Raw genomic sequence first — 24,382 nt, forward strand, 5'->3', positions numbered from 1 at the left:
AATTCATTCATTCATCTTCAGTAACTGCTTCATCGTGGTCAGGGTGGTGATCTGTTAGGGATCCGGAGTCTATTCTGGGAACACTGGATGGGACTCCCTTCTATCGTGAGGCAACATTCACACAAATATTCACACACTGATTCACACCTAGGGGCAATTTATCATAGCCAATCCATGTACTAGCATGTTTTGGGAGGTGAGAGGAAACCAGCATGAACACGCACAGAAACACAGACAGTAAAATGACAGCCACTCCGATATCTTTGAAATATACAGGAATGAAAAACACCAAAAAAAACTATGATAGATCAGACAAATAATAATAATATTTTTTATATATATATATATATAAAATATATATAAAAAAATATAAATATAAATATAAATATATATATATATATATATATATATATATATATATATATAAATTATTATTATTTTATTTTTTAAGAACTTGGATGGAAACCAAAGGGCTTATCATTAACACATTACTATATTTATTGAAGAAGAAATAAGAAATAAAAACACTCAGTTTAGTACATCATACAAAGATATTGTCCAAAAAGTGTTACTGAGTATTCATATAATTATCTGACTGGCTAAAGTGAGAGGCAGTTGGAAGGCTGGTAAGACTAGAAGACATGAACCAAAACAGAGGGCGAGACATGAAAACAGAGCGGTGGTGTCAATAAATGATTCAATTAAATACCCAGTGTTACAACTTACAGAAACAGCTAAAGCAGTGCAACAAGACAGGGTGAAGGTGTTAAAGACAAAGAAACACATTTTGGGCCTTCTCATACAAACAATCTCTCTCTCTCACACACACACACACGCACACACACACACAATGTGTCATTTCATACCTGGTATTAGTAGAACAGCTTTCTGTTACATGCACACATCTCAGAACTGTATGTGAACATTTGTTAATGTCAAATGAGTCCATGTTTGTCTGCCTGCTTTGCTTTATGAGGGAGCTGAGGTAATTGAAGACTGGAAGGACATGAAACTTGTAAATATTGAAGCCAGGTTTTTCAGGGGCCCAGTTGTAGGCTGTGCTCATAAAACAGTGGTGGTCTACAAGGCTATCTGGTCTAGATTGCTTTAGCAAGGGGAGGGGGCTAGCACATCTTTATATCATAAGCCTCCTTTGTTTTGTTTTTTTCGTTGTTTTTTTTTTGTTTGTTTGTTGTTGTTTTTTTTTAAATGTTCACGGTGTCTCTCCTTTCTGAGTGTCCTCGCTCTGGACCACACAGTTGGAGAAAATTGTGCTGGAAGCTCCAAATGACTCGTCCAACATAGACACACCATACAGTATTTCCATCATTAAGGCATCACCAACCCTTTAGAACACCAGTCCAAGGCTACAGCCGTTAAAGGTTTACTGAGGGGAATGTGAACTTTAACCTTTTGGAAGGCACAGATGTCTCTCCTCGCATGTGCTGATGTCCTGTGTGTGGACGTGGAAAAGGAAGTACAAAGAGGAAGTCAACATACACACCGGTGGTATTAACACTTGACAAGAGTGTAAATAAAGGCTACCAGCGGTGCTACTAATGTTCTCTACGGGCACCAGAGAAAAACGGTCAGTCGAGGAGAAAGTTATCGAGAAGAAATGAGCTCAGAGTCCTAGGTTCTCTCGTCAAACATCCTCCTTTTGCAGCAGAGGGTCACGAAAAACAGTCTATTCGTTTTCAGCCATGGACATGAAATTAGATGAAATGTGTTGTGGCTGACGTCATCGCTGACAGAACACTTGTGGGATTATAATTCAATCCCCTTAACCAAAATGTGATGTGTATTAAACATTTTAAAACAGTTAAAAGCCCAGTCAGGCTACTTTTCAAGAAAAAAAACCCCAAAAAACTACTGCTCAGGAAGCATGGTTAAAAAAAAACATCTACCAAATTGAAAAATTTAAAAACACTGCACGTACATACACGCAGAGGAAGCAAGAGAGGGAGAAACCGAGTTTACTTTACAGTTTTCAGGCAGTCGCTAGTGTTAGTGCGGAGGGAAGCCTCTCTCGTGGGCCGTACACTCACTCTATCAGCTCAGAGTCCAGAGCAAGGCCACTGTGTGGAGGAGGGTCAGCAGGGGACAGTTCAGAGAAGGCTATGCAGCTTGTTTGACGGGGCGTGTGTCCACAAACTGAGGAATGATTTCTGGAAGAGGTGGTGGAAGTCACACGCTGCTGCTGCCTTGGAAGCGGACCGGTCCGGAAACTCACGACGCAGTGTCAGTAATTCCTGCTCGCCTCGTGTGACGCATGTCGTCGTGGAATTGTGAATGAGAAAGAAAAGAAAAAAAAAAGGAGGTAGAGGACAGGGAATGAAACTCGAAAAAAACAACAGAAAAAACAAAAACAAAAAAAAAAAACCCGACAGGTCAGCAAGGGTGCAGTTTTCCCTCTGCCCACTGGGGGGTGCCTCAAATACGTGCCATGCTGCCTTTAAGGCTTCATCCTCCTCTTAAGGTGACATTGTCTCCTCTTTTGCTCCTCCTCTAAGTGTTTCTTACTCCACAGGGAGGAGCAGGAGTAGGGTTAAAGTAAAAGCACCTTTTTTTTTATTTGGCTTTTTGTTCATTATTAAAGGATAAAAGATCTGAAGAGAGTGAAGAAGAGAGAAGGGGGAGAGACACTGAGGAACAAGTGAGTGCCAGAGAGCTGGGCTACTGCATGGGGACACGCCTCATCCCGTTCCTATGGAGACAAGAAAGAGAAAGAGCATGTAGGCGCATGTTAACGTCTATATTCTGTTACACACACTATTAATTAGGCACTTTTCGCTCCCAGTAGCTTAATTGTTGTTGCAATGATTCGAGCTGACTGTCATCAGGATTCACCGTTGTTAAAGTGCGCAGTGATGTTACCATAGCAACAGACTAGGACGATGCATTTTCATCAGTTGGGTTTAAGCAAATCAACCATCTGAACACAAGGTTTGTTTCTGTGTGCAGAGCATGCGGACCAAACTGCAATGTGTCATGCAAACATTACAGCAATATTTATTTGATAAACACATTTTATCAGACAAAACTGCATAATGAGGGGAGGGGGACAACACCCACACGTTAAACACGAGTAAATGTTGTTGTGCTATTAGGAGAGTTATTATAAGATGTCTACATCAATTATTTACTTGTTCTTTAATCCCTACTACAACCATGCCAAAGTTTATGACTTTATGGTTTTTTTTATTCGCTGCATTTTAGCTTCTGAATATAAACGTGAGGGCTTACACGACAGATTTCTAACAGGCTATTAAAAAAAAATAAAAATAAAAAACACTATGCGCACAGGTAAAATATGGTTTCAGTATGCACATAGGAAAACGTTTTGTATACTCCTGACCTCACATGGCTATGGCATTGTAGGGATTCAGGATTGAGACTAGTCATCTCTCAGGGCTGATTTACACTCCTGAGAGCACATTAGGTTGTTGTGCACTGAAGTCTTCGTAGTTGCACGTAACACGAGCGTGTCCTTTAGGGGACGGTGTGAACGTTCAGAAAAATAGAAACTTTTCTCTCAAACGAGAAAATTGTGGAAGCCAAAAAACAAAACCTGTGTTTCACTTTAGAAATGATAAATAGAAGGTAACACAGGCCTAATTTTGTTTAGGAAAAAAGTACTTTTAGGGAGGCGAGGGGACGGACGGAGGGACGGACGGGCCTTGTGATCGAGTGCTCACTGAAAGCATTTCTGACGTGTTTTCACTCGTCTGTATTCAGCAGTATCGTACGGTTCATGTACTGAAGCAGTTCAGTTTAACCAGTGCTTAAATGACCGATGCTTTCAATTTTTGTAGTTGCTGACCTATTATATCTTTTTTTGGGAGTTGGTTAGAAGAGAAACAAAGTGTGCATAATTTAAACAGCCGGTATAAATTCTCACACTTGATATTCGAGATGACACAATATTCTCTCTGTAGTTTTCTTTAAATGGAAACAATTATACAATAAATGTGATCATATCGCCGTGTGAGGCAAACATGAAATGCAGGGGGGACAAAAACATTATCTACTTGCTCATACTGTTGATTTATAGCTGTCCGTGCAAAGGTTTTTTTTTCATAGAGCGATTATACAATGACCTGGTTATTTATTAGACTTTTGACCAAGTCTGAGTGTATATCTACCGGTGTTAAGTGGTACTGAAATGTTGCCTTACCCTCCTGTTCCTCACCCCAACCTTCAGCCACACCAGCCAACTCGTAGTGCTTCTTCCTCAGCTCACCGAGACGCTCGCGTTCCTTCTGAAGCTGTGTCTCCAACTCCAACACACGCACCTGCAGCAGGCACAAGCAAAGGTTAGGACTAGCACGTGCTCACGCGCTCACAAAAACACAGGTTCAGATCTACACACGGATACCTGGGAGTCCATCTCTTTCCTCTTGATCTGTGTAAGAGTCATACTGGTGAAATCCATCGTGTCTGAAATGAGTCATTTAAAATGGAATAATGAGCTACATGAACTACATCAACACATTACCACAGATAGATTCTCTGGTTGGATGATCAACCTCAAATGTCGTTTTGCATACTAACCTACTTTCCATTTACTTATTTATTTACTGTACACACAAGCAGCGAAAGCAAAGCTTCTGATTTCGATTCAGATGATCTGATCCGTGAGGCAGAATGCGCCGCAATAATAAGCCAAGTAAGTTCAGTACTTGTTACTTTTGAAAGAAATGCAACTGCTAAATCTACATAAGCTATATTTCGTGACATGAATGTGTACGGTTTTGACTGACAAAATGCATCTTAGATGTGCATATACAGTATCTCACAAAAGTGAGTACACCCCTCACATTTTTGTAAATATTTGATTTTATCTTTTCATGTGACAACACTGAAGAAATGACACTTTGCTACAATGTAAAGTAGTGAGTAGTGAGAACACACCTCCCTCCACACACTACCTGTGTAAATAAGCACACACACTCACCAGTTTCCTCAATCTGGGATTTTCCAGACTTGGTTGAAGCCACAACGCCTGCAGTTGCTTGAGAGACTCCTCTAGATGCCTGCTGCAGACGAGCGAGGTTGGGACTGTCCTTGTCTGCCTTCACCTTTGTGAATGTGCGAGTCATTGGGAAAGAGATGATTAACCATGACAATTGCTTTAAATCTATTTTTCGGTCAGTTCATTTACAGAGTTAGCGTGTACCTTTGATGCAGCTACGAGCTGAGCTGTACTTGCGGCTATCTCGTGTGAGCACACCATCAGCTCCTCAAATTTCCCTTTCCCTTGCACCACCAGATCAGCTGCATCACTGCACACACACACACACACACATTTAGAAATCTGTCAGTGTTGGAAAACTTGCCTGTGGGGCAAAACTCACACACATCAGAAGCAAACTTACACCATCACAGTTGCTCCCCAGCCCACAGCCTTGGACGCTGAGATGAGGCCTTCAGTCCAGCGGGAGTTCTTAGCATAGAACTCTTTTATAGTTACTGCACCCTGAAAATGGGCGACAACATTTAATCAGAACTGTACAAAGTCTCCGATATGCTGTGGTTGTAGCGCTACATCAATCACAAAAACCCTCGCACTCACTCTGCCCCCTTCCACGATGTCGCGCTGCAGGTCTTTAGAGGCCAACACCAGCACTTTAATGGCCTGCATGAGCTCTGTGCAGGAGGCCAGAATCCTACAGGAAGTGACCACACATACGTTTCATTTCTCACTCATCAAAGAGCATCCCCTTTAGTGTTAAAGTGACTGTCTGGGTTTACGTCAACCGTTTTTCCGACCAGAAAAGTTCCACAGAGGTGAAGACGCATGAAACGTGTACAAACGGCGTTACCTTTCATTCACTTCCATTTTGACACCAGAGTCGACAGCACGGGACTTGTTCAGCATTTCCTGTTAAAGTGCAACAGAGAAATATAGAGAGAAAAAAAAGAAGAGATTTATTATGCATTACGCTTTATTTATGATGTTCCAGTCGGTCAGTGATGAAAAGCTCACCTCTATTCTGGAGACAGCGGACTCCACAGCCGCTGAGGTGGCTGCCATCTCCTGCTCCACCAGATCACCCAGTTCTCCCTGCTGCAGCTCCAAACCCCGTGGCCGCAACTTCTAATCTCACACGGGAAGAAACAACACGATCAAGAGAGAGCAAAAGAGAGAGAGAGAGAGAGAGAGAGAGTCAGAGAGAGACTACAACAGTGTTTGTCTCTGCATTTTTTAACAGAGCACTTTGCAATTATTAAAGCCTTCTGAACAGGAACAAAAAAACAATACAAAACGCTCCTCAAATCGAAATTCCTACTCTTTCTTAACTCTCCAAATTCAGCAAGCGACGTCAAATCAACATGGCTGTACACGGCATCGGTAGCACTTCTTACTTTTAAATGAGTTGTGCTGTATATACACAAGTATTTACTTCAGAGTGATCAACCTACACACATATTTGCTGGTTAAACCTATAACACGGACTATACAGTTAGCTGTTTTGAGGAGGAAAATATACATCACAGTTAGCTGGCCAGGCTATTGCTAACAAAAGATGAACATGGTAGCTGCACTTTGCAGCTAGAATGTGCGGAGGACGAAAACGTCACTGTTCTGATCTCTGACTTCCCACTTCGGAGACAAGTCACATGCAGCATAGGTAAGCTTTATGAGGTGGCATTAAAGAAGACGGGGCCAAGTTGAGCAGCTCTGTAACCAGTAAGGGCAGAGCAAATTTCCAGAATGGAATTTTTTTTTTTTTTTTTAAATTAGCCTTGAATGATGCCTCAACTGCATGGCATATTTCTGATTCTCTAATCACTTTTGTACATCTTAAAAACTAAGTATGTTCAACGGTTTGGTTCGGTCGGTGAGGGAGTCCATTGCTTTTGTAAGCAGAGAGCAGGTACATTACCTGCGCCGTGGCCAGCACATTGCCCAAAGCTGCTCGGAGTCCACTGCTGCCTGCTGTAGCCAGAGAGTCCTGCTCCTTCAGCTGAGCGATCAGAGCCAGGGCCTCAGTTCCACATGTCTTCACACTAGATGTTAGAGCTGCTCATACACGTACACAAATATATCGAGGAAAGATTAAGAACCAGAGAGTGAGAGTGAGAAAGAGAGAGAGAGAGAGAGAGAGACAAACAGACAGCAGTACAGACTTGTCTGTATTTGTTTTCTATAGTACACGCCCGGATTACATCATGGATGACTCGTAATGGTTTTGGAGGCAGCTTGGTGTGGAGTTGGGCACTTCTAATTAATAACCATGAATCTTCCCCAACTTATCAAATTAGAAAGTGAGTCACATTAATAGAGAACAAACCCGATGCTGAAGCTTTTACTGTTTACTGCGTAACACATGCAGCACGGTCACAAGTGTAGTTAGCTTTTCTTTTTGTGCTAGTTTTTTCAGTTAGTGTTTTCCATGAAACATGTCGTCATTACTATAAGTAAAAAAAACAAAGCTCTATAAGTGGACGCTAGTGCCCCATGGCTTCCACTCACCGTCAGCTTGTTCCACTGACACCATGTGGGCAGTGGCGCTGCCTTGTACAATGGTATCACCCACCAGGTGGGCCAGCTGAGCCACGGCCCGCACCAACTCGGACACATCTATCTCACACACACACACACACACACACACACACACACACGAGACAACAAGGCTCAATATTATCAAATGATGGCGTTGTCCAGCGTGTCAACAATATAATATTTCCTAACATTTTGTATAAATATTCTAAGCACTATTTGTTCAGGCTTTAATGCCTGACCTTCCAAGCACATGAAACAGCAGGTTATGAATTTTTGTTGGAGAACTCACTTGTGTTATCAGATACGAAGCTGTCCTTGGCTGTCTGTAGTCTGTCCACACACTCTAAAGCATTCTGGCACCTGGGTATAAGGTAATCTACATACAGATGGAGGGAGATCGAGAAAAAATAGGACAAAAGTTCACTGATGTAAGTAAATGTGTTAACAGGTCTTCTCTTTTCTATGATGCTTTGGCAGTACTGTAACTACATACTGCCAGGCCAATAAAGCTTTAAATGGAGCTGAATTAAGACAGACAGAGAGTAAGACAGGAGAGAGAGAGAGAGAGAGAGAGCCTGTCTGTCAAGCTGTCAGTCAGGCAGCATTTACACACACCCTGCCAGACACAGATTTTTTTCATTTTTATTTTTATAGATTTTATATTTTTGAACAAAAATGTGAGCACTTCAGGAACTTGCAGGCCCAAGGACTAAATGGTTGATAATTAAAGGTTTAAATGTTTAGATGTGTGTAGCTCTGGGTTCTAACCGGCTGAGCTGGTGCAGCTTATGTGTGCAGGCTCATCCAGCTGCGCCAGACTGTCCTGGACAACCCTATCTGCCTCCTCCAGTGCTGCCCTCAGAGCTGTCCAGCGTACAGAAATGAGCTCACTCTCCAGAGCCTGTTCACGACTCTCCTACACAGACAAGAAAAGAAATGGGTCGAACTCCAACAACTAGCCGAGTGTATGCGCTTCTTGTGAAACCGAAATGACTCGCTGTCCAGATAAATGGACTATGGACCAACATCTAGCCAGTTTTTCACCTTCTCATTGAGCTGATTCTGTAGGGCTTCAGCAGCCTTCACGCCACTCTCCCTCTCGCCTGCTAGACTGCTCTGCACTCGCTCCAATTCCACCCCCAGTCCTGCCAGCTCCACATCCTTCTGTGACACGGTCTCCACAAGCCCAGCCTTCTCGGTCTCCAGAGCTGCCAACTGCACACTGAGCTCCTCACTTAACTGGAGATACAGGCAGAAATAAAAAAAAATAAAAAAAAGTTAAAACCATATTCAAACTAGATTATATTTTACTTGAAGGGATACTATAAACGTGTTTCCATCATGGTTTATGCGCAGGTCTTCGAAGCGAATAAAAATAAATAAATTATCCACCTCAACTGAGCGCACACGTTTTTATTGCGTATTTTGGAGATCTGCTGTTTCCACTCAGCGCTATTCATGCGATATCCTAAAATTCGCATAAAAACACATGAATGTTGACATGTACACCCGAGCTATGAGGTGTCAAGACAAGCTATCTATCTGTTGCAGTTTATCCCCTGAATATTGTTAGAGAGAAAAATCTTGCTAGAATACACAACATCAAAGTAAAACAAAAAAGGTAACGACAGATACATTCCCCAGAAGAGAACATAGCAAAAGGATTCTCCTGAATGTAACGTCGGAACACGGCCTTCGCTCTGACGAGCGCTGAACTGCCATGCATTTCTCAGATTAGTCGGTGGCAGCTGTCTCGCTTATCACTGCTTCACTCTTACGGAGCGACAGCTACGACACGGATGCCGTTAGGAGGAAGCTAAACCGCTCCCGATAGCTTTGCAGAAGTTTCAGTCGGAATAGACAGCATGACGAAAGGTTGGAGATGATGTAAATGAGTGATGGAAAGGATTTGAAAAGAGGAGCAGCGGAGCAGGATACCCCACCTTCTGGGAGGAAGTCATGCTGGCTTTGAGGGTTTCTAGTTCTGTTCTGCTGGTAACTAGGTCAGCCTGAAGCACTTGGAGCTGCTCTGCTTGGGTTTTCTCCTACACACAAACACACACATTCACAGAGGGCAGTGTGACTCATGTAGACAAGGATACTATCAGGGCACTCTCTCCTACAGACATGCACTGGGAACAATTTATGGCATGCACACAAGGATACTACAGACATACTCGGGGAGAGTGTATGAGTGTGTGGGTTCCTGGGAGTGTATGCAGGCATGCATGTATACACAACCTGTTGGCTGACTGCCTCCTGAGCTGCCTTCAGTCGTTCCTCCATCTCCCGCCTCACAGTCTCCACCTCATCCTGGGCTACACGGGCCACCGTCATCTGCCGAGTCACTTCTGCATTCTAACACACACACACACACACACACACACACACACACACACACACACACACACACACACAGAGTACAATTATAATATTAAAAACTGAATGCTCTGGTTTGTGCTATGTTTGATCAAATGAAATACCATGTAGTTGATATACAAGCTCTATGTATGAAACATGATGTCCTACCTTCCTCAGCAGGTCAGCATGGTTCTGGACCAGCTCAGTGTACTTCTCCTTTAACTTAGTGTAGCGCTGCTCATTTGCCTGGGCCTTTTCTACACGAGAGAGAGAGAGAGACACACACAAACAAGTTCCAGTTAGTCCAGAATGTAGTCCTTACCAGTCTTTTTGCATCAATTATAAAATATTATTAATGATATATAAAAGTACTGAATGGTCTCACCCCACTGTACCTGAGAGAACTTTTTGACTATTATGATCTGCCTGCTTTCAATTAGGTTAATGAAGACCACAGACCAATAGCCTCCAATTAACATCCAGGATGCAATGGTACAGCACTGGACTCAAGTGCAGATTTTGGGATGCTGTAATTGGTAAATGGTTTGCACTTATATAGCTCTTTTTTAACCTTAGTGGTAGAGGTCTGGTTCCTCTCAAGGTTCCTTTCTCTTGTGACTCAGGAAGTGTTTCCATTACCACGGTCACCTCCGGCTTGCTCATTAGAGATCTAAACCTGTATCCAGATTTCTTTAATATATGTAAAAGTTGTTCATGTGTCTCAGGAATAGCTTCTTATCATTTGCTGGCATCTGAAACTAACCAAATGCATCAGCTAACTCAGGGATACTACTGAGTTAACTGAACAAAGTCAAATTTTATTGAAGAAAGCTTGACTAACTAAACATTGTCAGTTAATTTGAACTGCTATCACAAATTACAAAACAATTAGTTAAGTCAACTCAGGCTTTCGCACTGCACGCACACACACACACACACTTTGGTGGTAAATGGCCGTCTACTTTCTTCTGAACTTACAGGGCAATAACAATGGGCTCTGCTGTGTACGGTTAGGCTCAAGCTTTAAACAAGCTCACATGGAGCCTTAAACCATGCTGTTCCTAGGCTTCGCTAGAATAAAAGCAAAATAATTAAATTGCTTAATCTGGAAGTAAGTGTGACCGTCACCTAACAGACACTACATATTGTTTAAGTTTTTCTTGCTTGCCTGACTTAAACCGCAATTTAAGCTGTACTAGAGCGAGTTAGTTATAGAAAGTTTATTTGCTAGCTTGGTAAACAAAGAATCCCATTTTGTGGTGCCAAATTACTGCAATAAATGGAAATAACAGGGTGAATAATAACATGGCGCAAAAGCCCAGTGGTAGAAGTGAAATGTTTCAGCACTAGGTCATGTAGATTCTAGGGCTTAGTTTTTCTGAAGGAACTGAATGGTCACGTATAATTTGGGCTGTAACAGTAAAAGCCTCGATGACTATTGGCTTGAACGCCCAACATCCTGAGAACGTTGTACCTGATGAGTGTGCCTTTGCAAAACGAGGCAGGAGTCTTACTTTCAATCTCAGTGAGGCTACGCTGCTCCTTCTCTGTGTCCTCTTTGACCCGGCGCAGGTCGTCCAGCTCTGCCTTCAGGAACTCGCTCTCGCTCAGTGCCTGCTGCTTGAGGTGGCTCTGCTCGGCTAACTCCGCCTCCAGTTCACTGACCCGCCCCCGCAAGGCCTGGCACAGACGGCCACTCTGAGGTATTCAAAACAGACCGGTTATGAGCATCACATGTCCAAAGACACCAAAAATTCCCTTGCTTCTTTTGACTTCTCACTGATGAAACATGTTTCACGCTCTTTCACACCATTTCTCTGCCTTTCTCCGTTTCACTAACCTCCAGCCTGAATGACTCCAACTCTTCTTTCAGGGCCTGGAGCTCTGCGGTCAACTGCTCGATGAGTCTGTCTCTGAGGGAATAGAAAAATATGTTACAACTCTAAGATCAGCTCAAGCAACTAGACAGCTTCCAAGAAAGCCATGATTCGGCCCACGCTCAGAATATTTCAAGAGAAACAATGATCCTGACTGTACACATGGAGGCGGTTTTCCCAGAGACAGACATAACCTGGCTCTTGCCCAAATAAGGGATTCCCAAACTCTGAACCCACGACCACACAGTAATGCCAAGGCAAAATTACTCAGGCATTCTTATCATTTTTAGCTTTTATCGTAAACCCGTTTTTATGAAATTATTTTGATAAGAATATTTCATGTTAACCTTAAGTTTGTTTGGATGGGAATTACTAGACTGAATAAGCAAAACGAACCCTAAAAAGCCGTTTTACACACTGCACACACACTCCAGTACCCGGGATCGTTTGAGAAAGGACATCATTGTAGATTTGTTTTCACAAATTTCTTCTGAACCGCTGATCGACTGTGCAAGTTTATATTTCACTCCCATGAGCAATTTTTGAAAAATGGGAAATAAGTTACATCATCTTATTCACCAGGATAAAGAGGTTAATGAAGCTGAATGAATTAATGAGCTTATTTGCTTGACAAAAGATCAACAGTTCAGGTGCCCTTTAACAGAAGTATAATAATAATAGAAGCATCAAGTTCAACCAATCACGTTACACCCAGTCCTGGGAGCAAATCACTTACACACGTGGGCTCAAGAACAATTTTCACAAACAGCCTTAGAATGTGACCGGGGTCCTGTGTCCTAGTGGTTTTGTAAAAAACTATTTAAAAGAATGAAATAGTCTAAACGTCTTACTTGTCATCCTTACGCATGCCATTCTGACTGTTGAAGTTGAAGGGATCAGTGGTAGCCAAGGTGCCAAAGAGGTCATCGAACCTGCTCTCCACGGCACTCTACGTCAACAGATTCAAACACAAACACACAGCTGCGTTCAGACCTCACGAACTGTCTGCTTTTTCTTGACTTTTTATTTTTGTATTTGGTGTACCACTAGATGACGATCATATGCAACGGTGGACAAATCACTAGCCTAGGAAATGCAGATTTCATGTCTGGGCTCGTAGTCTTTCATACATAATCTGGGAATAAAAGTAGGATAAAAAAAAATTCAGAAAACAAAAACTACACTCTAATGACTTTCAAAACAAATTTTCATTTGGTATGTATTAGGCTTGCTGCGATAGTCGATGTTCCCTTTGTTCGGCTGCACACCGATTACATCCCTTGCCCAGCGCAGCACCGCCCCCGCTGTCGTTTTACCTTTTTTAAAGTAATAAAAATCATTTAGTTCAGTTAGAGAACAGATGCTACAATTAAAAACTGAACGCGTCTGCTCGATTCAGCACGAGTCGAGTCGCAGCACAGACCAGCAGGAGTCGGATTTCATTTAGCACGTAACGAGAGGGAGGCGAGCTGACTGACAACACGATGGTGGGAGACTTGGTTTAAAAAGCTCTATGTTTGATATAAGCGAGTTTGTAATTGTACTGTTTTGTTGTTGTGTTTTTCATTAAGAATAATAACGCACCCACCATTCAAGCAATTGCTGCCCCAGAAGTGCCGCTAATTCTAATGCGAAAGTAAAATGCGCACGACCGCACTGGCATCCGTAAGTTATTTAAAAGTGAGGCGGAAAAGGAAACCAGGAAATACTGGTATTACCTTTGTTGTCACGTCGATTAACCGGTGGGAAAATTTCCTCACCGTCACATCCCTAGGACATAAGTTTAAAATGAATAGGCGTGGCTGTGGCTCAGGTAGAGCGGGTTGTCCACTAATCGTAGGGTTGGCGGTTCGATTCCCGGCCCACATGACTCCAATGCTGAAGTGTCCTTGGGCAAGACACTGAACCCCAAGTTGCTCCCGATGGCAAGCGAGCGCCTTGGCAGCTCTGCTACCATTGGTGTGTGTGTGTGTGTGTGTGAATGGGTGAATGAGACACAGTGTAAAGTGCTTTGGATAAAAGCTATAGAAGTGCGCCATTTACCATTTAATGTGGTTCATGGTGGTGCAATTCATGTTCTACATTAGAAAATTTGTGTAGGCATTGGACTTCAAATACTTGTTCATTCCCCTAATAATTAATGCACTTAACTATCTAACCAGGCAGCAAGGTGGTTCAGTAGGTAGCGTTGCCACCTCACATCCTAGGATTGATCCTGAGCTCGGATTACTGTCTCGGAGTTTTGCCGTGTTTGGGTGGGTTTCTTCCAGATTCTCTGGTTTCCTCCCACTGTCCAAGTTTATATTACATTTACGGCATTTGGCAGACGCCCTTATCCAGAGAATTTATACAACTGGACAGTGCTCAAAGGCCCAACAGCTGCAGCTTGGCAGGTCTTCATCTTTAACTCATACTATACTAAATTGCATACACCACAGGTGCGAATGAGTGTGTGAATATGTGTGTGTGCTTGGTCCTCTGCGATGGACCGCATTTTAGGATGAGCGTATAACGCACGTGGGTAAAAGCTCATCAGGTTACAAGTTAAAAACAAGACATGAAATGGCTTGAAAGTTGCATGCATGTGTTGACGTATAAATCGTTTTCAAGGGTTTGAAACCGTTTTATTCACTGAGGAATCTACCGTACGAATAGGCATCCAAAATGGACCTAGTAATTTAGATTCATATCCAAGTGTGCACATGTATGCGTAGTACCGGCAGGGATGGGATGTCCGTGTCCACGAGTTCGTCGGTCTCCACCATGTGCTCGCTCTCAGGGGACGAGGTCTCGGCTGGGATCACCACCACTGGACTGATGTGCTCCGACAGAGCTGAAGCACGCAGGAAGTTTGGTGGATTCTGCGGAGAGTCGCAGAAAAAGCAAAGAGCAGAGTGAGTCACTGGTTGGATCTCACAAAGCCAGCTACATGAGGGGGGAAAAAAACAAAAAAACAAAACTGCTGCTGTGTCTGAGCATTATGTAATACCTTTTCCACTGGGTTTTAAAGACTGCAAACATGGCCTTACCTCAGGAAGCTGTGGGATCTGTATCAACCTTTTAAAATACTGCAGGTTACTGGAACGGTAGAACAGGCTCTTCAGTCTAAAGAGACATGAGAGAGTGGGGGAGTTAATATACTGTAAATGGAACCGAGTGCCAAAGGAGCGGAATGAGAGGGACTCACTTTTTAAACTGCTCATGGAAGCGATCTCTGTGCCCCTGCAGTGTCTCTGCTGGAAGACCTGAATGGGAAGAAAGAATGCGACAGACGGATACAGAGAGGAACTGCACTGATGAGTCAGGAGAGACTTGGACCCGTGTGTGTGTGTGTGTGTGTGTGTGTGTGTGTGTATAAAAAGTCTCTTTATAAGAACATAACCTCTCCAAGCTAAGAAGAAACATAAAATTCAAATGCACAGAAATGGAAAGTGCTAAAAAAATATATATATATAGCTGAATGTAACTGTGGTTAAGGTTAGTTTTATATGTAAACATGCATTTATCTGTCGCTAGCAGTAACTAGTTCACTTAAAATCATGATCTAATAAGGGTGACCAGTAAGAGCTCTCACGCACAAGAATGCAGTTTGAAGAGCAGTTTGACTGTGTAGTCATACAGGTGACTGCTGTCCTGAATGACTTGGATCAGAGGAGCCAGCCGACACTGACCCGCTGCTGTCACCGACACGGACCGGGACATGTCCAACGAGCTGAACACTGAGACACGTACACAAACACATAACGGAATCTTTTCAAAAGGAAATAAATCAGACAGAACATAATATTTGAAATGACACACACACACTTTTATATATATATATATATATATATATATATATATATATATATATATATATATATATATATATATATATATATATATATTCAGTTCAGCTATCAATCTTCGTATATTTCATGTGCATCACTGCTCCAGTTCAACCACCCCTATGATTTTATGTTCTTTTATTCATATTCATCACCATGAATCTCTCTCCCTTCCTTCCTCCCTCATTTTTTTTTTAAATATCTGTATCTTTCCCTTTCATCTTGCTCTTTTCCTCACCGACTCCCTCCCGCTCTGATGCAGGTCCTACGAGACTCTATTTGCTCACTGTGCAGAGGTGTGGCTTCCTGTCCCTGGGAGTATGTCTACACACACACACACACCTCTACATCTAGCCGAAACCAGACATATCAAACCCTCTCTTTGTATAACAGTAAAGCCTCTCTAAACACTACACAGCATGCACAGACAAGCTTTACACACTTGACCGCTGCTGTGCATCAGGGAGCGTGAGCCCTGAGCCCTGTAACTCACCAGTAAGAAACAGATTCAGCTCACACTCCATGTAGTCAAACATCTCCACCGTCAACTGGAAGCTATAATTCATAAAGAGGAGAGGACATTTTGAAAGGATGGTCATAATCTGACCCTCACCGACTGAGGAAATCAGTTTTACAAAAGGCTGAGCTTTTCAATTTCCATATCCATGCACGAGTGAGAAGTCGACAGGTCAAAGAAGCTACAGAAAGAAAGTGGAAGACAGAAGAAGAAGAAAAACATGTACGATCACACATGCAGCGTACAAAACAGAACTCACAAGTTATTGACGTCGTTTTCACCCGCTTCTTCGAGCTGCCTGTTTGACATCTGAAGGTTGCCAGGGAAACGCGGGTTCTGTGGTAGTAGACGGGAACATGTGGTGTTGGTGTCCGGTTTTTGATGGTAAAGTACAAACCATTAGTCTATTATATCACCTAGCAGAGCCCTTCGACTGCTCAAATACTACTACGGTCAAACAACTTATTTTCAGTTTGAACAACAGTTAATAAAATGTGTTAAAAATATAAATAAATAAGTGAACCCGTCTCACTCACTTTGATGTGAAACTCCATTTTGGTGATGAGTAGTCTGAGGTAGATGCTACAAAGCTTCCCATAGCCTTCACTCAGGTGGCTCTGTGCCATGCAGAGAACAAAGGAAAAGAAAAATATTAAACTGGATAACTAGAGCTGGTGAACAGACAGCGGGTTTTCAATCAAAATTCCTCAAACAGAGTATCTGCAGGTATCAACACTTCAAATGTAATACTTCTTAATACCATATAAAAGACGTTTCCAAACAATTTAAGACCTGCACATCACTTCAATCATGCTACATGATACATCAGCTATAATGGATCGTCTTCATGCATATACGTCAATTTCTGGGTTTAGGTAAACTATAGCAGGGTAAACTTCTACAGAGGGATACGAGATTGCAGCAAATATCCCTTTTGCATTACCATTTGCATATAATATACAATATATATATATATATAAAAACCTTTGCTATTTTGTAATATTGCTATTGCACTGAATGCTTAATAATTATAATAACTGGTTTTTATTTGGGGTACAAATAGTAATAACAATAGTAATATATTTCTGACTTAATTCACTATTATACATTAGACCTCATGGCTTTTATTTTGGCGGAAAACCGCAGGAAGGCCTCCTTTTAGTTGGCAACAATTTATTTATTTTTTTCACTTCGCATTACCAATCAGGTGAAATGCTATAAACCTCTGCCCATAAAAACGTCTGAGATTACTCAAACGTAACGTAACCGTAGAGAATCTGGCGCGTGTTGTGTCTAAATGCAGGTTATAAGCGACTCTCAGCACAGACAGAGATGAAGTTGGTGTGGAGCGGCGTTTACTGTGAACCGAGCCGCTCTAACACACTGATGAGGAATTTACGACTTTTTAAGGCCCCGTGGACACCCTGTCATACCTCTCTGGGTGGGATATGATAAAGGATGCAGTTCACAGGAAACATTATTCCTGACTCAATACATTAACCACCACATCAGCAAATACCCGCAGGGAAGCAACTAGAAGTGTCCCTTAGCAAAAATAAGTGCTAAGCATGCGCCTTCCATCCTATCCTTCCTGCAGGCTAGCGGAGCAAAGCTGGCCCTCATGAGTCCCGAGTGTAATAACTGTAATAAGAGACAGCAGATCTACAGAAAAGAAATGAACGCAACAGGCTGGGCAAAACTAGGATCAGTGTTGGGGATGACGATCATGGCTCTCGGAAACAAGAGGGTAGTGTAACACTCTACTGAAGTGAAATGGATGTCATCGTGTGCTAATTAAGACTGGTGTTCTCAGCTGAGGACAGGAAAGCTGACACACATTCACACTGCTTAGTCACTGAACCATCAGTCATCAGCTAACTAACTGGCACTGACAGGGAATGCTATGGCACAAACACTTCCCCACACACTGCCAAAACCAAATCCAACACACACTCTAATCAGCAATAAAACTAAAAACTAAAGAATAACTTTAGTTATGCCCAATACATGCCCAATATTATTCCGAATGAAGAAGAAAATTTAAAAAGTCACATTGTGATTACGCTCTTACCCACATCCTGCTCATGTCGTTTAGGTCTGCCTTGTTCCGCACAGAGTCTTTAATGACCTAGTAAAGGGGGCAGGGATAAATAAATAAAGGGTCAGACAAATCACCTCACACACAACCCCTCTAAAATGGGACACTTGCAGTCCTCATGTGCCTGTGAGGCCCACAAGGCAGTCAGGTGTCCCAATCTGAGCCCTTACTGGGCCCTTTGGCAAAGCCTGTATGTGGTCTTGCCAGTGGACCAGAGCCCTTTGTAGGCCGGTGACAATAACTACTTTTGTTGGACGATAGATTGTCCCAGAAATTGCAATAAAAGATAGTATTATTATTTTAAACCACTGATATAATGATAATATAATAGCATAATAATGCAAGTAAACCCCTTCAAAGAGCGATGAACTTAACACACAGTTTTTGCATTCGAACGTGCTTTCTTATCTTAAGCTCGACGAATATTCGAAGCTCAGATTTTAATTGGACAGCCCTTGAGCAGACCAGACGACAGAAGCAGCACGAACGTCTAAAATGTAGGTGACGTTCATTCTTATGTAAACAAACACGCGTGTAAACATAACGGGCGATATCGAGGTCAGCAAAAATGATCGCGGTCACATCCACGTATCGTAGGATAAGTCGATAACGTAATTATCGTCACAGGCCTAGCTCTTTGCAATACTGGTTAGGACCAATCACACAGAAGATGGGTTCGTTGAGCACACAGAGGAACAACCCTGCTGGAAAGAAAGATGAAAAAATGCCTCTTAAAAGTGTCCTTGTTATGTGATTTGTGTATAAATATAATATATATATATTATATATATATATATATATATATATATAAAAGAGCTACAAGTATGATCAATTGCCTAATTCTACCATTAACCTATTTAATTTGATATTAAACTAGTGTATAGACTCAATGTAGCATCGTTTGAAAATCACAAATTTGGTGTGAATGGGAAGTTTCACCGGTCATTGTAATTTCTATTCAAATATATTGAATCACATTCCTGACAGCACTAGGTCTCAAATGCTCAGTTTTTATACTCATGCACACTCCAAGACTAGAGGACCAAAAGGTCCGAACCTTGTTGATGTCACAAAATAGAGGCAGAGGGCTGCAGGGTTTGGGCAGCCTTTTGGGACGCGTGTAATGGAAAGTCTTTACGATAGAGCTAGCTGATACAGATTATGCATGCACTACGGTCGTCATTTGTATTTGGCATGCGTTGTGCTCTTAAGCACGTGCCTGGATTTCGTGTTATTCTGTGTAAGACTTGTACACAAAATGACCTGAGTATGACCACGGATGAATAAATACCCACACAGGCACCACTACTCACATTCGGGTGGCCGTCTCGTAGGAGTTTGTGGAAGACGTGGCAGAATTTCCAGCAGAGCACCGCGTTGCTGGAGATCGGCAGGCGGTTGACGGCTGCCCAGAAAGTTTGAGCGCCCTTCTCATGATGGGTACCCAGGATGCAGGGTGGAAAACAGTTAAGAACAACAAAAAGTAGGACATCAGTACCTCGCCCTTACCTTACTGTGCTCCCCATAAGCCCCTGCAGGACCAGCTCCTAATCCTGACTTAACATAAGAATGAATAACAAAGCTCTAAAGAGGTGAAATTGGGTTAGCTGGTGCTCTGGGGTCAGCATGATCAGTCCAAATGACTGACAGTTAGTCAGTCAAATATTTAACTAATATTTGAAACATCATGATAGCAAGTGTACCCTTCAATATTTTCAAAATATATAAGATAGAGCTTTTATCATAAGGTTGGTCTTCAAAGTGAGAAGTGACTTGCTGTGGCTTGGATTTACTGTCAGTTCAACCATTCGACAGAAGCACAAACAAAAGGATATTTCTGGCATGCTTTTCTTTGACGGCAACTTCCTGTGTGTTAATCGCCTTGTTGATGCTCACAGCCTGTACAGAAAGACAGAAACAAAGTTTAGTCCTGGATGTCAGGCACTTCACACTGACGAATGAGCAAAAATTCTGATATGTCAGGAGTGGCCAAACAGTATTACTGTTAGAGTGCTGCAGAGATGACAAATTAAACCAATAGTGTTAATAGTGCACTTGTAGAAGTGTCTAAAATACAAATGAAACTCGTCGTCTAAACAGTGCATGACTGGTAGCAGTGTCTAAAATACTTGCACTTCCTTAAAAAAAATAAATAAATAAATAAATTAAAAAAACACAACGACAACAGTTGTACAGCTTAGTAATACAATATGCTTTGTCCAAGCCTAAGGAGGGGGGTGGGGTGAGGGGGGAGCTGAACAAACTAAAGAGAGACATCTACAGAGACGTCAGCCATCTGTTACCTACTCATATGCTGGTTTAGTCTCATCTCCCTCCTTCTGGTGCCAAACATCAGCCTAGGCTTCAGAGATCATTTTATCTTTATAACATACACACTGCTTTTTCCACATAATCCTAAGAAAAACATTTTTGTTTCATTCCAACCATGACCTTCTTAAAAACTTTCACTTCTGTTCTCTGGTGTTATTTTTGGATATGAAACTCCAACCGCACTAACAGTGATGTCATCGCCTGTGCTTACAACCTGTGCTTGGCTGAGCGAATGAACTTACGCAGTTATACATGTCAAGTGCCGTTAAACCCCTCAGGAGGCTGGCATGTTATGGATGGCTGATTCTGGTAAATGGTGCGCTACGTGTGATGAGATCATTTAAAATAAGTGCTAGAGATTTTTTTAGAACGCTAAATTATAGATTATAGCAGGACTGCAACTTTTTTCTTTTTGTACAGGGGTAAAGATTTTACTCTTGGTTCGGCGAATGTTTTATTTATTAACTTCCGTACTTAGCTAATTTGTTGGAGAGAAATGACAGTTCAGGAGTTGAGGATGCGGAGGATTTTCACTAAGCTATATAAAAACCATGGCTTTTCAACGAATCAGAAGAGACTCTGCTCTGTTTTCTGATCCTCTGCCTCAGCTCACGCTGCCAGACTCCTCCGCTAAAGGTGACAAGGCCAGGCTTTGTCTGGGCAAGATGGATTTGAAGGAGAAGTGTCTCATTAAGTCACAGCTGGGCTCTGGGAATCAGGGAGGGAGAGGATGGGAGGGATGAAGAATAAGGGTATTGGCTCACGCTCCTGAACAAACAGCTCCTGCATATTCAAGTTGGTGCGCGTGCAGTTCCAGGCCTCTGCGATTAACTGACCTCTAGAGCTTCTTTGATTCGCACTAGCTCTAAAAACAGACCCATTTTATGTTCCGATCAGACCATAACCTAAGCAAAAGCATGCACCCTTCAAAAAAAAAAAAATGCAAGTCATCTGTGAGGGGTGGAGGAGGCTCAAACCCAAAACCGCCTATGAATAATGAAGTCCCTAAATTACCAGAAAAATATGCTTTTAGCCTCTCAATGAGAAAAAAAAAAGCCACAACTGCTAAAAATCTGTAATACTGGAACAGATGCCAAAGCCTTCTGGTGTCCAGTTGGTGGTAACCATTATCTGCCTCATACGCCTGGGTGGTAAAAAGGAGTCAAATTTATTTGGAAGGGAACAGAGTCAGCCATTGGTGGAGGATTAATGAGTGAAATACTGTATACTTGGAGCCTTCTGCATCTCTTAAACTTTGTCCCTTTAATTTTTCACATAAACACCTTATAGTTCATCCTTCCAGTGCTAATTACAGTGCAAACGATTCTAACTGCTACCAATGATTACAGCATGGTATGCTATGGCTGGTTTATTGAACCATTTCCCCTCCAGCCATAGCTGCCAATTAGATCTGTAATGGCAATGACGCTGGAGGAAGCTTAAGAAAACCATCTGCGAGTGATCTACAAACAGCTGCGCTTTGAAACAAGCCTCTTATATGAAATCGCAAATGCACACGATGAATCAAATCGGTGGCAACAAACGCAGACGTAACGTGCTCTTGGATATGAAGCACATCTGTCCTTGGATGACCCATATGCCAGAAAAGGAGACTGCAGGAAAATAGTTCTCTTAATTTGTACGCCGTTTAATACCCAAGATAATCTGCACATCTTTTTGACCTAATAGGGAATAGCACTTGACAGAAATACTATACTAACATTCTATCAGCCCCGTGAACAAATCTAATTTCCCACTGGCTTTAAAATAAAAACAAGTGCAGTATGTCAGCTTAAACTCCCAGCACTTTTGGATGACTCCAGTCTCACGTTCCTCACTCTCTTGACTACAGAACAGCTCTATGAGCCTGCTAAATAACTAAATAATTCATAGTGGCTACTGAATTATGTGATGGTGAGCTAAATAATAAACTGGGACTAGTACAGGTTACCCTGAGTATACGTATATCTATTTTGAGTAAATCCTATCGGAATTACATGCACAATAAAAGTGAATTCACACTCAGAAATTCCATACCCAATCATTTTTAATGGCAAGTTGAGATAAAATGCATAACTGATCGTGCCATTGCAAACAACAAGAAGCTGACCAGCAACACAGCGAAAATTGTTGAGCTGGATTCAACTTCGTGACGCTTCTGTGCAACAGCTTGTTCAGTATAAGGTTACAAATCCATTCCAGTCAATAACCCACGTATATCACCACTGTACATCGCAAGACGCTGCTTATCTCTCCTGACAGTACTCTGCAATGTGCAGTTTCAGGTTCCTGCATGTATAGGTCCAAATGCTATCCAGTGAATTTAAGAAAAAGTTGACTGATTTAATCAGTCAATAACATTCCCCATTTGGCCCCGAAAACACCATCGCTGAACGCGCCATAACTCCAAATAGACTACTATGGAGTCCTGGGATCTGAACCAATATCTTTCCAGTGAGTAGGTTAGGAACTAGATATCGCTGCTAGCCAAAGACAATTACACCAGCAAAAAAATAATAATAATAAATACATTTTTTTTTAAACATAAGAACCGGGGGTGTAATAATACACTCCAGTCACAATTCCAATGCGATTTGATTCATGTAATATTTTGAACAAACTTTGAATGAAAAAAATCATGAATGAAAAGGCTTTCATTTCTGAATCATAAACAATGCAAAAACATGCATTTTTCTGCATAAAAGGAGATAAACGAAAAATGGCTATGAACAAAAGGTTTACTATTGTAAACAAAATGTACTACAGGTTCATATATATATATATATATATATATATATATATATATATATATATATATATATATATATATATTATATAGGAAGTACTCCCAATATTTTGACTGAATAAACAAAGTGTCTGAGTGTCCCAGGAACTGATTGAGTGAAATATAATGTGCTCCACAGCAGAATCAAATAAAGCTCCAAAGTCGGCTAAAATGCCCGTTTTCCATGGCCTTTGGTGTTGTTTGAAAGCTACTGAAGAGATTTTTAACCATTATAATGTGGTCCTGCAACCACATAAAAGTATAACACGTGTCGGTCATAGCAATCCAGAGCTATCAGGCTTCAAGTGCAGCTATTGCAGGCTCTTCACGAAAGAACACGATCACATGACCAGCATGTTGTCTATATCTTTTAACTCTATGGGATGCACAGACTGGAACCTTTGAAGTTCAAACAGTGAATTTGCATCACATGCATATTTAACAGAATGCTCATATCGCACATTTCCATCATCTCATTCTCATCACGATGCATCATGTCAGAAATTTTTCAGTTCTCAAGGTTTGATCTGTGGTTTTCCTCTTGTGGTTAAACCTCTAAGATTATGCTGGTATCTTCATTTTTTTTTCTGGGTATACTACCCTGACAGTTTTTATTTCCTGTTGACATTGTATACTTTAAACATGTAGTCACTCTTTAAATTCAAAATTAGCCAAAGAGAGCAAAATAAAACCCATAAGATATTGAACTGTCTGATTAGTGTGTTTACCATGAACATGTCCATACTAAGGTTGATGTAACTGAAAATGGTTTGAGAAAACATAAGCAGTCCTACAAAGAGGAAGTGGTCATGATGTCTCAAAAATGCAACTACGTTATGAAGGGCAGGTGGGAGGTATAACTGTGGTAGACATATGATCATGATGCAACAGTATTTTTTTGCAACAGTTAAACTTTCTTTTTTTTACTGTGTAAACAGGGGTGCTTGAAAGTTTGTGAAACCTTTAGAATTTTCTATATTTCTGCATAAGTGACCTAAAACATCCTTAAAGTAAATAAAGAGAACCTAATTAAACAAATGAGACAAAAATGTTATACACAGTCATTTACTTATAGA

At 41.6% G+C, this 24,382-nt stretch overlaps 1 protein-coding gene across 3 annotated transcripts in view; it reads right to left on the reverse strand.

The window, feature by feature from the left end:
- Positions 1-474: 474 nt before the first annotated feature.
- The window catches only part of hip1 (huntingtin interacting protein 1), a 39,792-nt gene continuing 15,884 nt past the window's right edge, over positions 475-24,382 (reverse strand). For 2 of the 3 annotated variants that reach the window (XM_053646416.1, XM_053646418.1), the window contains exons 2-31: positions 20,026-20,089; positions 19,504-19,646; positions 18,164-18,220; positions 16,629-16,709; positions 16,352-16,428; positions 16,069-16,130; positions 15,327-15,467; positions 14,936-14,993; positions 14,778-14,853; positions 14,466-14,609; positions 12,600-12,697; positions 11,712-11,784; positions 11,386-11,569; positions 10,040-10,128; positions 9,752-9,868; positions 9,454-9,555; positions 8,555-8,749; positions 8,279-8,426; positions 7,800-7,886; positions 7,481-7,588; positions 6,891-7,027; positions 5,990-6,100; positions 5,826-5,884; positions 5,576-5,669; positions 5,379-5,479; positions 5,180-5,285; positions 4,958-5,081; positions 4,379-4,440; positions 4,178-4,295; positions 475-2,707 (exon numbers count right to left, since the gene is read on the reverse strand). In XM_053646416.1, coding sequence (XP_053502391.1) covers positions 2,697-2,707; positions 4,178-4,295; positions 4,379-4,440; positions 4,958-5,081; positions 5,180-5,285; positions 5,379-5,479; positions 5,576-5,669; positions 5,826-5,884; positions 5,990-6,100; positions 6,891-7,027; positions 7,481-7,588; positions 7,800-7,886; positions 8,279-8,426; positions 8,555-8,749; positions 9,454-9,555; positions 9,752-9,868; positions 10,040-10,128; positions 11,386-11,569; positions 11,712-11,784; positions 12,600-12,697; positions 14,466-14,609; positions 14,778-14,853; positions 14,936-14,993; positions 15,327-15,467; positions 16,069-16,130; positions 16,352-16,428; positions 16,629-16,709; positions 18,164-18,220; positions 19,504-19,646; positions 20,026-20,089 — 3,027 coding nt within the window. In that variant the 3' untranslated portion in view covers positions 475-2,696. Of the gene's footprint in view, positions 2,708-4,177; positions 4,296-4,378; positions 4,441-4,957; positions 5,082-5,179; positions 5,286-5,378; positions 5,480-5,575; positions 5,670-5,825; positions 5,885-5,989; positions 6,101-6,890; positions 7,028-7,480; positions 7,589-7,799; positions 7,887-8,278; positions 8,427-8,554; positions 8,750-9,453; positions 9,556-9,751; positions 9,869-10,039; positions 10,129-11,385; positions 11,570-11,711; positions 11,785-12,599; positions 12,698-14,465; positions 14,610-14,777; positions 14,854-14,935; positions 14,994-15,326; positions 15,468-16,068; positions 16,131-16,351; positions 16,429-16,628; positions 16,710-18,163; positions 18,221-19,503; positions 19,647-20,025; positions 20,090-20,193; positions 23,108-24,382 lie in introns of those variants that run through there. The other variant, XM_053646417.1, reaches the window with a different exon arrangement.

The sequence above is a fragment of the Ictalurus furcatus genome, chromosome 17 (assembly GCF_023375685.1).
Source record: "Ictalurus furcatus strain D&B chromosome 17, Billie_1.0, whole genome shotgun sequence".
NCBI lineage: Eukaryota > Metazoa > Chordata > Actinopteri > Siluriformes > Ictaluridae > Ictalurus > Ictalurus furcatus.